The sequence below is a fragment of the Oncorhynchus gorbuscha genome, linkage group LG06 (assembly GCF_021184085.1).
Source record: "Oncorhynchus gorbuscha isolate QuinsamMale2020 ecotype Even-year linkage group LG06, OgorEven_v1.0, whole genome shotgun sequence".
NCBI classification, from domain to species: Eukaryota; Metazoa; Chordata; class Actinopteri; order Salmoniformes; family Salmonidae; genus Oncorhynchus; species Oncorhynchus gorbuscha.
This window is the reverse complement of record NC_060178.1, coordinates 47109661-47122438: the sequence shown is the minus strand read 5'-3', so window position 1 is coordinate 47122438 and position 12778 is coordinate 47109661. Positions and strand designations below refer to the sequence as shown.

Below are 12778 nucleotides of genomic sequence, written 5' to 3'. Positions count from 1 at the left end.
AATACCCCATAATGACAACACAATACCCCATAATGACAACACAATACCCCATAATGACAACACATAATACAACCCCCCATAATGACAACACAATACCCCATAATGACAACACAATACCCCATAATGACAACACAATACCCCATAATGACAACACAATACCCCATAATGACAACACAATACCCCATAATGACAAAGCAAAAACAGGTTTTTAGAAATGTAAGTATTCAGACCCTTTGCTATGAGGTACATCCTGTTTCCATTGATCATCCTTGAAATGTTTCTACAGCTTGATTGGAGTCCACCTGTGGTCAATTCAATTGATTGGACATGATTTGGAAAGGCACAAACCTGTCTATATAAAAGGTCCCACAGTTGACAGTGCATGTCAGACCAAAATCCAAGCCATGATGTCGAAGGAATTGTCAGTAGAGCTTCAGAGACAGGATTGTGTCGAGGCACAGATCTGGGGAAGGGTACCAAAAATGTTCCGCAGCATTGAAGGTCCCCAAGAACACAGTGGCCTCCATCATTCTGCAGCATTTAAGGTTCCCAAGAACACAGTGGCCTCCATCATTCTGCAGCATTGAAGGTCCCCAAGAACACAGTGGCCTCCATCTTAAATGGAAGAAGTTTGGAACCACCAAGAGTCTTCCTATAGCTGGCCACCCGGCCAAACTGAGCGGGAGAGGGAGGTGACCAAGAACCCGATGGTCACTCCAGAGTTCCTCTGTGGAGATGGTTGTCCTTCTGGAAGATTCTCCCATCTCTGCAGCACTCCACCAATCAGGCATTTATGGTAGAGTGGCCAGATGGAAGCCACTCCTCAGTAAGGCACATGACAGCCCACTTGGAGTTTGCCAAAAGGCAGCAAAAGGACTCTGAGTCTTGTCAGAATTGAGGGAAAGATGAACGAAGCACCGTACAGAGAGATTCTTGATGAACACTGGGATGAAGTTCACCTTCCAACAGGACAACGGCCTTAAGCACACAGCCAAGACAATGCAGTAGTGGCTTCAGGACAAGTCTCTGAATGTCCTTGAATGGCCGAGCCAGACCCTGGACTTGAACCCGATCGAATATCTCTGGAGAAACCTGAAAATAGCTGTGCACCGATAATCCCCATCCAACCTAACAGAGCTTGAGAGGATCTGCAGAGAAGAATGGGAGAAACTCCCCAAATACAGGTGTGCCAAGCTTGTAGTGTCATCCCTAAGAAGACTCAAGGCTGTAATCGCCGCCAAAGGTGCTTCAACAAAGTACTGAGTAAAGGGTCTGAAGACTTGTGTAAATATCATATTTCAGTTTTCATTTTTTATACCGGTTTTTGATGTGTCGTTATTGTGTTGATATTGATGAGGGGCAAAACACGATTTAATCCATTTTAGAAAGGCTGTAACGCAACAAAATGTGGAAGGGGGTCTGAATACTTTCCGAATGCACGGCATAATTCACGCGTGTTTCAGCACCAATTGTCAGGTTTAAAAATCCTTTGATCTTGTCGATTTATTTAGGAGAGCCTGGGCGCACGAAAACCCATGCTAATGTTGGATGATTCATGTACATAGTATTATAGTAGGGAGAATACTGTACAATAGTAGGCTCTACCCTCATCTAGTACCTGCACTAACCATGGAACTGTGTGATGACACGACCAAGTATTGCACCATGCGATGGGTTCAGCTCGGTCTGCGCTCCGCTCCATAACGATTTAATTTAGCCTACGTCTTTAAAAAAAAAAATATATATATATATATATATTATCAACTGTTACTAATGATGCTCAGCAACAACCACACGTCCGTGCGTTTACAGAGGAAGCACGTGAAGGTAAACAAAACCATGTCATTTAATGGAATGATAATGTCGGTTGTACCAAAACGAAGGGAACTAAAGAGTAAGTAAATTGGCAGTTGAATATGTGTGCCTGCTAAACGTCCATACTGAGAGTGGCTAATATTTATACATGATAGAAACAGGAGACAGAGGCAGTCTATCGTTTATTAAGACACTGTGGAGTTCCCATCCCTGCAAGTTAAAAGGCAGCGCAATTTAAATTCTGCATAACGGAACAGCATTTCATGAACTTTACTGTGGGAGAGTTGGTGTTGATAAGCTTCAGCCACATGACTGGTGTCCCAATTGTCTCCAGAGAGTTGGTGTTGATAAGCTTCAGCCACATGACTGGTGTCCCAATTGTCTCCAGAGAGTTGGTGTTGATAAGCTTCAGCCACATGACTGGTGTCCCAATTGTCTCCAGAGAGTTGGTGTTGATAAGCTTCAGCCACATGACTGGTGTCCCAATTGTCTCCAGAGAGTTGGTGTTGATAAGCTTCAGCCACATGACTGGTGTCCCAATTGTCTCCAGAGAGTTGGTGTTGATAAGCTTCAGCCACATGACTGGTGTCCCAATTGTCTCCAGAGAGTTGGTGTTGATAAGCTTCAGCCACATGACTGGTGTCCCAATTGTCTCCAGAGAGTTGGTGTTGATAAGCTTCAGCCACATGACTGGTATCCCAATTGTCTCCAGAGAGTTGGTGTTGATAAGCTTCAGCCACATGACTGGTGTCCCAATTGTCTCCAGAGAGTTGGTGTTGATAAGCTTCAGCCACATGACTGGTGTCCCAATTGTCTCCAGAGAGTTGGTGTTGATAAGCTTCAGCCACATGACTGGTGTCCCAATTGTCTCCAGAGAGTTGGTGTTGATAAGCTTCAGCCACATGACTGGTGTCCCAATTGTCTCCAGAGAGTTGGTGTTGATAAGCTTCAGCCACATGACTGGTGTCCCAATTGTCTCCAGAGAGTTGGTGTTGATAAGCTTCAGCCACATGACTGGTGTCCCAATTGTCTCCAGAGAGTTGGTGTTGATAAGCTTCAGCCACATGACTGGTGTCCCAATTGTCTCCAGAGAGTTGGTGTTGATAAGCTTCAGCCACATGACTGGTGTCCCAATTGTCTCCAGAGAGTTGGTGTTGATAAGCTTCAGCCACATGACTGGTGTCCCAATTGTCTCCAGAGAGTTGGTGTTGATAAGCTTCAGCCACATGACTGGTGTCCCAATTGTCTCCAGAGAGTTGGTGTTGATAAGCTTCAGCCACATGACTGGTATCCCAATTGTCTCCAGAGAGTTGGTGTTGATAAGCTTCAGCCACATGACTGGTGTCCCAATTGTCTCCAGAGAGTTGGTGTTGATAAGCTTCAGCCACATGACTGGTGTCCCAATTGTCTCCAGAGAGTTGGTGTTGATAAGCTTCAGCCACATGACTGGTGTCCCAATTGTCTCCAGAGAGTTGGTGTTGATAAGCTTCAGCCACATGACTGGTGTCCCAATTGTCTCCAGAGAGTTGGTGTTGATAAGCTTCAGCCACATGACTGGTGTCCCAAGTCTCCAGAGAGTTTGTTATTTACAACTGGTGTCCCAATTGTCTCCAGAGAGTTGGTGTTGATAAGCTCAGCCACATGACTGGTGTCCCAATTGTCTCCAGAGAGTTGGTGTTGATAAGCTTCAGCCACATGACTGGTGTCCCAATTGTCTCCAGAGAGTTGGTGTTGATAAGCTTCAGCCACATGACTGGTGTCCCATTTGTCTCCAGCGATTAATAAAGGCCAAATGGAAACAAGTCTCATTTATATTTACAACTCCCTAGTCCGAACGGACGACTCAACTCCCTTATCCGAACGGACGACTCAACTACCTAGTCCGAACGGACGACTCAACTCCCTTATCCGAACGGACGACTCATCTACCTAGTCCGAACGGACGACTCAACTACCTTATCCGAACGGACGACTCATCTACCTAGTCCGAACGGACGACTCAACTCCTTATCCGAACGGGACGACTCATCTACCTAGTCCGAACGGACGACTCAACTACCTTATCCGAACGGACGACTCATCTACCTTATCCGAACGGACGACTCATCTACCTAGTCCGAACGGACCCTTACTCAACTCCCATCTTATCCGAACGGACGACTCCTTATCCGAACCCGACCTTATCCGAACGGACGACTCAACTCCCTTATCCGAACGGACGACTCAACTCCCTTATCCGAACGGACGACTCATCTACCTAGTCCGAACGGACGACTCAACTCCCCGAACGGACGACTTATCCGAACGGACGACTCAACTCCCTTATCCGAACGGACGACTCAACTCCCTAGTCCGAACGGACGACTCATCTACCTAGTCCGAACGGACGACTCAACTCCCTTATCCGAACGGACGACTCATCTACCTAGTCCGAACGGACGACTCAACTACCTTATCCGAAGGGACGACTCAACTACCTAGTCTGAACGGACGACTCATCTACCTAGTCCGAACGGACGACTCAACTACCTTATCCGAACCCGAACGGACGACTCAACTACCTAGTCCGAATGGACGACTCAACTCCCTTATCCGAACGGACGACTCATCTACCTAGTCCGAACGGACGACTCAACTACCTAGTCCGAACGGACGACTCAACTCCCTTATCCGAACGGACGACTCATCTACCTAGTCCGAACGGACGACTCATCTACCTTATCCGAACGGACGACTCAACTCCCTTAACCGAACGGACGACTCAACTCCCTTATCCGAACGGACGACTCATCTACCTAGTCCGAACGGACGACTCATCTACCTAGTCCGAACGGACGACTCATCTACCTAGTCCGAACGGACGACTCATCTACCTAGTCCGAACGGACGACTCATCTACCTAGTCCGAACGGACGACTCAACTCCCTTATCCGAACGGACGACTCAACTCCCTTATCCGAACGGACGACTCAACTCCCTTATCCGAACGGACGACTCATCTACCTAGTCCGAACGGACGACTCAACTCCCTTATCCGAACGGACGACTCAACTCCCTTATCCGAACGGACGACTCATCTACCTAGTCCGAACGGACGACTCCTCTACCGAGCTCGTATCAATACCTCTTATCAAGTTGCAAGTAACAGCGCACAGATAAAGGTGTTATTTCCATTGGAAGAGGTCAAAGGTGGTGGAATTATTAGGGAATAAGGTCAAGGTCAGAAGACGGCGTTTCTGTAGACCTCACGTCCAGTGCACATTCATTTAGTCTCCTCAAACGCATCGCGGGTGAACGACGTGCTTCAGTTCAAGGTCAGAATAGGCACAGAGAGAAAAGTACATTAAAAAGGGAATTCCGTTCCATTTACACGCTTGACTCGGGTCGGAAATCATCCCCCTAATGAATAGTTGTCTTTGAATGTTCCCTCTAAGTCTATACTGTCTCGAGGCTATAGGCCAACCTTGTATTGCTCTGTTATACACGTGCAAATATCAATTCCATTAAGAACTACAGTAAAACTAACGGACATAAGGGTTGATCACTTGCAACAGAGACCTGATATGTGAGGACAACAACCTATACAACACTATACGGTACTACTGCATGCCTAGTGCTGGATCACCTGGTATGTGCTGGAATACCTGGTATGACCAGTGAGTTCTATTTAGTGACGTTGCAGTGTCAACAGACTGACAGTTCCTTCAGTTCCTGACAGCTCCACAGGTAGAAATGAGTGAATGGGGGAGAGATTAGCTGCTGCTTTTGCTTGTGCAGACTTCAATGTGTGTGTGTGTGTGATTTTGTCTGTGCATGGGTTTGATTACATTTGAGCAGTGTGTGTGTGTGTGTGTGTGTGTGTGTGTGTGTGTGTGTGTGTGTGTGTGTGTGTGTGTGTGTGTGTGTGTGTGTGTGTGTGTGTGTGTGTGTGTGTGTGTGTGTGTGTGTGTGTGTGTGTGTGTGTGTGATTTTGTCTGTGCATGTGTTTGATTACATTTGAGCAGACTGTCATGTGTTTGATTACATTTGTGTGTGTGTGTGTGTGTGTGTGATTTTGTCTGTGCATGGGTTTGATTACATTTGAGCAGTGTGTGTGTGTGTGTGTGTGTGTGATTTTGTCTGTGCATGTGTTTGATTACATTTGAGCAGTGTGTGTGTGTGTGTGTGTGTGTGTGTGTGTGTGTGTGTGTGTGTGTGTGTGTGTGTGTGTGTGTGTGTGTGTGTGTGTGTGTGTGTGTGTGTGTGTGTGTGTGTGTGTGTGTGTAACAGCGGCAGTGGGCGCAGCATGATTTCCTTTCGTCAGAGGGAGTGGGTTTATTGTGAGCCAGTCCTACCCTGGGACAACTGTAATTATAACTGCCACCGTTATGGTGACTGTAACAGCCACACAGCACCAGAGAGAGAGAGAGAGAATGAGTAGGAGGCTATTTGTATTCATGTATATGTATGTATGCATGTATGAATGCGCGCAAGCATATTGAGTGAGCGTACGCAGCAAGTCAATGGAACCATCCGTTTATCGAGGTGTGCAGTCCTGACCATGGCACATGCATTTCCAGGTTGTCCCTAGTTCAAGTTTGTACTGTATCTGAATCAGTAAAATGGAACTCTATTTTCTATTTTCTAATTTTAATAAATGTGGGAGTGTTTGCATATCTACAGTGTGTGTGTGTGTGTGTGTGTGTGTGTGTGTGTGTGTGTGTGTGTGTGTGTGTGTGTGTGTGTGTGTGTGTGTGTGTGTGTGTGTGTGTGTGTGTGTGTGTGTGTGTGTGTGTGTGTGTGTGTGTGTCCAGTCACTCACCACGCCCTGAGCAGCTATGAGAGCGGCCAATGTGCTCCTGCCTGAGGTTCCGGGGGTGCAGAGAGACAGACGGATCTCCTGTCCTCCCACCAGTGTTTTGTCCATCTCTATCAGAATGGCCTCTGCCTGCTCTGCACTCTCATACTCCACCACCCCGAAGCCACGCACCGGGCTGCCCTCGTCCTGGGCCAGCTGTAACACAGAGAATACACGTTACAACCACACACACCTCACTCTCATACTCCACCACCCCGAAGCCACGCACCGGGCTGCCCTCGTCCTGGGCCAGCTGTAACACAGAGAATACACGTTACAACCACACACACCTCACTCTCATACTCCACCACCCATATTTATGTTCATATCATTTCCCTTAACTATTTGCACATCATTACAACACTGTATGTAGACATAATAAGGCAAGTCTGTTGTGAGTGTAATGTTAACTGTACATTTTGTACTGTTTATTTCATTTTTGTTTATGATCTATTTCACTTGCTTTGGCAATGTAAACACACAGAGAGAGAGAGAGAGAGAGAGATTTACACCAAAATAGATAAATATGTCCACCAAAATATACGCTTGCTTTATCGACTTCCAAAAAGCATTTGATTCTACTTGGCATACAGGACTGTTCTACAAAGTTATTGAAAGTGGTGTAGGGGGTAAAACATATGACATACAGTGGGGCAAAAAATGTATTTAGTCAGCCACCAATTGTGCAAGTTCTCCCACTTAAAAATATGAGAGAGGCCTGTCATTTTCATCATAGATACACTTCAACTATGACAGACAAAATTAGAAGATTTTTTTTTTTAATGAATTTATTTGCAAATTATGGTGGAATATAAGTATTTGGTCACCTACAAACAAGCAAGATTTCTGGCTCTCACAGACCTGTAACTTCTTCTTTAAGAGGCTCCTCTGTCCTCCACTCGTTACCTGTATTAATGGCACCTGTTTGAACTTGTTATCAGTATAAAAGACACCTGTCCACAACCTCAAACAGTCACACTCCAAACTCCACTATGGCCAAGACCAAAGAGCTGACAAAGGACACCAGAAACAAAATTGTAGACCTGCACCAGGCTGGGAAGACTGAATCTGCAATAGGTAAGCAGCTTGGTTTGAAGAAATCAACTGTGGGAGCAATTATTAGGAAATGGAAGACATACAAGACCACTGATAATCTCCCTCGATCTGGGGCTCCACGCAAGATCTCACCCCGTGGGGTCAAAATGATCACAAGAACAGTGAGCAAAAATCCCAGAACCACATTTGAATGACTTGCAGAGAGCTGGGACCAAAGTAACAAAGCCTACCATCAGTAACACACTACGCCGCCAGGGACTCAAATCCTGCAGTGCCAGACGTGTCCCCCCGCTTAAGCCAGTACATGTCCAGGCCCGTCTGAAGTTTGCTAGAGAGCATTTGGATGATCCAGAAGAAGATTGGGAGAATGTCATATGGTCAGATGAAACCAAAATATAACTTTTTGGTAAAAACTCAACTAGTCGTGTTTGGAGGACAAAGAATGCTGAGTTGCATCCAAAGAACACCATACTTACTGTGAAGCATGGGGGTGGAAACATCATGCTTTGGGGCTGTTTTTCTGCAAAGAGACCAGGACGACTGATCCGTGTAAAGGAAAGAATGAATGGGGCAATATATCATGAGATTTTGAGTGAAAACCTCCATCAGCAAGGGCATTGAAGATGAAACGTGGCTGGGTCTTTCAGCATGACAATGATCCCAAACGCACCGCCCGGGCAACAAAGGAGTGGCTTTGTAAGAAGCATTTCAAGGTCCTGGAGTGGCCTAGCCAGTCTCCAGATCTCAACATTTTTGGAGGGAGTTGAAAGTCCGTGTTGCCCAGCAACAGCCCCAAAACATCACTGCTCTAGAGGAGATCTGCATGGAGGAATGGGCCAAAATACCAGCAAAAGTGTGTGAAAACCTTGTGAAGACTTACAGAAAACGTTTGACCTCTGTCATTGCCAACAAAGGGTATATAACAAATTATTGAGATAAACTTTTGTTATTGACCGAATACTTATTTTCCACCATAATTTGCAAATAAATTCATTAAAAATCCTACAATGTGATTTTCTGGATCTTTTTTTCCTCATTTTGTCTGTCATAGTTGAAGTGATGAAAATTACAGGCCTCTCTCATCTTTTTAAGTGGAAGAACTTGCACAATTGGTGGCTGACTAAATACTTTTTTGCCCCACTGTAATTAAATCAATGTATACTGGCAATATGTGCAGCATTAAAATTGGCAAGAAAACAGAATTCTTTAACCAGGGGAGGGGCCTTCGTCAGTGTTTTAATCTGAGCCCTGCACTACAATATTTACATCAACGAATTGGCCACTATTCTAGAAACATCCTCAGCCCCTGTTGTTAGTCTCCACAATTCAGAGGTTAAATGCCCGCTCTTCGCAGATGACCTATGCCTGCTGTCACCCACAGCACATGGCCTAGAGCAGAGCCTGGACCTGCTAGAGCAGTACTGCCAGACCTGGGCCCTGGCAGTAAACCCCCACAGCACATGGCCTATAGCAGAGCCTGGACCTGCTAGAGCAGTACCGCCAGACCTGGGCCCTGGCAGTAAACCCCCACAGCACATGGCCTATAGCAGAGCCTGGACCTGCTAGAGCAGTACCGCCAGACTTGGGCCTTGGCAGTAAACCCCAAAAAGACTAAAATAATGATTTTCCAGAGAAGATCCAGATCTCAGGGACCAAAGTTCTCAATTGGTACAAAATATATAGAGTACTGCACACACTACAATTACTTAGGTTTAAAAAATAAGCTCAACTGGACACCTTAATGAGGCAGTGAATGAACAGAGAGAATGCACGCAGGGCAAAAATAGGCCAATATCCACTAATAATAAAAACTCAAAAAAGAGCAATTAAGTTTTGGAAACATCTAAAATACTGTGACCCCCACTAATATCATTACCAAGCCCTGCAATACCAAGAGCTGAGCAAAGAAAACTCCCCTAATTCAGCTGGTCCTGGGGCTGAGTTCACAAACCTGTTCTACTAACACACTGAAGCCTCAGGACCAGAACATCCAATCAATCAGGATAAACCAAATCTACAACACAGTCAAAACAAAACTATATTGATTATTGGGAAACACAAGCACAAACACAAAGAAAATGCAGTGCTATCTGGCTTACTGATGAAAACCTTGACAAAGTACAGGCTCAGTGAGCACAGCCTTGCCATTGAGAAGGGTAGACACAGGAACACCTGGCTCCCTGTAGAGGAAAGGCTGTGCAACCACTGCACAACCTGATAAAACAATTCCCCCCAATTTGAAACCCTTATTCAAAGTTTGAAAGACCTGAAAGTAGACTACCCGTCCTGATGGGGGAGGACGCAGAGAGCTGTGGGTTGGCAGCGCACTACATTGCTGCCTGCCATAAGATGAGGGACAGTGTCTGACAGACCAATCAACCTACACATGTCCTCTACTGTATACTTATTGTTATTGTTCAATGTCTGGTTATTTTAACCCTTGGTTATTGTTGGTACTGTTGTCAATTTTGATTCTCATTTTTATATTGAAAATATCCCAAATAAGCTTTGACAATATGTACATTGTTACGTCATGCCAACAAAGCACATTGGGGAGGGAGGGAGGGAGGGAGAGAGAGAGAAATTGAGAGAGAGAGAGAGAGAGAGAGTCTACAGCGGATTGTGAAAGAGCTCTGTTCAGCCCATTATCAAAGCGTCTGGCTTTCACAGAATCCACCTGAGCAATGAGAGATGTAATACAGCTACTCCTACTCGTCCCGGCTTTCTCTCTAAGACTTAGACAAATAAACACACACATTCACGCACACATACCGTACACTCACACAGACACAGAAAAAGGAACACTACTCTTCTCAGTACTGACACAATGACTTTCCTCACCATAAAGTGCAGGCTGGTTTCCATCCAATTTGGACGGTGATTCACTGATCTTGTCCGTCGGGGCGCCTGCAGTGACGGAAAGTTTTCTTCCAAAAAGCCTTTTGATGAGTCGGTTAAAGAAATGAACAATTCAAATAGGCTTCTTCTTTAAGAACAGGTCCAGTCTTTCGTTAAATAGCAGAAAACAAATAATTCAGTCAACATTCATTCCGGGTTATTGGGGTATAGGTTCGGCACGCATCATTGCATTTTGTTTCAGAAAGTAGGCCAGCCCTCTTCAAAGTCTGGCAGATAGAGGCTTTTTCTCTAGAAAGCCCTCTTGCATACACTTCCTCCATAACTTACATCCTTGTTAACTTTTAGACCCAGAATCAGGGTTGGCTAACCCTAGACATCCCTTCAATCTCCACCGAGTTTGGTTAATCTGCATTTCGTTCTCATGTGGAATGAAGAATGTGTTTTTCATTTGATTGTGTATTGCTTTTCATGCACAGTGTAATTGATGTGTATAATCTGCGAAAGAGACAGCGATCTCAGCATATCTTCCTGCTTAAATAAAGGTTTAAGCATTAACAGATACAGTGGGTATCGCTGTATTCACCAAATTGGTATTTACAACGACGGCCTAGGAACAGTCGGTTAACTGCCTTGTTCAGGGGCAGAACGGCAGATTTCGATCCACCAACACTCTAACCACTAGGCTACCTGCCGTGCTTAGCTCCAACCTGATTCTTTTTATCCAGAACAACACCCAGGTCTTTGCCGATATCAAGCATAACATGATGCAGCCAATAAGAAGGCATTTACTCAGTGACGTGTTGTGTTGGATTTGAAGAATCCAACAGAGTAGTGTTTTTTTTCACAGTATTACTTCAGTGCCTTAATCTGTATATTTGTATTCTTCTTTTCACTCTGTCATTTAGATCATTATTGTGGAGTCACTATAATGCAGTTGATCCATCCTCAGTTTTCTCCCATCACAGTCGTTGAACTCCGTAGCTGTTTTAAAATCCCCAATGGCCTCATGGTGACGTCCCTGAGCAGCTACCTTCCTGTCCTGCTGCTCAGTTCAGAAGGACCATGCTTAAAGAGGTATTAAATATGTTATTGTTAGTCGTCTACCAATCACTGCCCTTCTTTACGAGGCTTTCGCAAAGCTCCCTGGTCTTTGTAGTTGAATCTGTGCTTGAAATTCAACACTTGACTGAGGGACAGATGTATGTATGGGGGGACAGAGGAGGGGTTCGTCATTCAAAAATCCTTTCAACCCCTATTATTTCACACGGAGTGAATCTATGTAACTTATTGTGATTTGTTAAGCCGCATTAGTTAAATCTTGTCGAAACATTGGGGTTGAATACTACTAATATTTTAGTTAATGGATTTTCATTCATTTGTAAAAATGGATCAAATGTTTATTTCACTTTGACACTGAAGTATTTTGTATAGATCAATGCCCCCCCCCCACAAAAAAATAAATAATCACAAATAAATCTATTTCAATCCCTCTTTTGGAATGCAACAAAATGTCAACGCAATCCAAGGGGGAAATATTTATAAATATTTATAATACCCAGTGTAAAGTCTCCTGACACAGAGTTATTATTGCTACACGGGGTCGCGGTCCATCAATAGGAGTGAAAGCAGATATGGAAGGATGGAAGGAGGGAGGGGAAGAGAGACGGATAGATGGATGGATGGAGAGAAGGAGAGAGGTCAGTCAGTATATCCCCTGCCTGGAAATGTGTCAATTTAAGCCCACTGTAATTTGACAAGGAGCCATTCAGCCTCGTACTTGATTACGTCCCAAATGGCACCCTATTCCCCTTGTATAGTGCACTACTTCTGATCAGGGCCCATTGAGAATAGGGGGCCATTTGGGATTTTAATTTTAAAAACTTGTGTCCGTCAGCAGAAGGGATCTCTTAAATAATGCACCGGACCCGCAGTCCTGTCATACACTTACATGGCAGCCTAATGGAGCTTGCAAGAAAGGTATGTCACTGTAATTGTGCGCGTGACATGCAAACGTGAACCTTGAAAATGCAGACCAACTAACAATAACATAGGCTTCCTGCTCACTGCCGGCCACAGGTCAGCTAGACGGAAAGGTTTGACAAGGCAGGACTGAATCGCATGTAGTACAGATTCTCCATAACATAACGAGGCTGCTGGCATAACCCTCCATCGCACATCCTCTCACACCACCATTTCCTCTCCTCAACTCCC

At 45.0% G+C, this 12778-nt stretch overlaps 1 protein-coding gene across 4 annotated transcripts in view; it reads right to left on the bottom strand.

The window, feature by feature from the left end:
* The window catches only part of LOC124038027 (ribonucleoprotein PTB-binding 2-like), a 95948-nt gene that overhangs the window by 18277 nt on the left and 64893 nt on the right, over positions 1–12778 (bottom strand). For all 4 annotated transcript variants that reach the window (XM_046353391.1, XM_046353392.1, XM_046353393.1 and 1 more), the window contains exon 4: positions 6617–6808. In XM_046353391.1, the coding sequence (XP_046209347.1) occupies positions 6617–6808 (192 nt within the window). The remainder of the gene's footprint in view (positions 1–6616; positions 6809–12778) is intronic.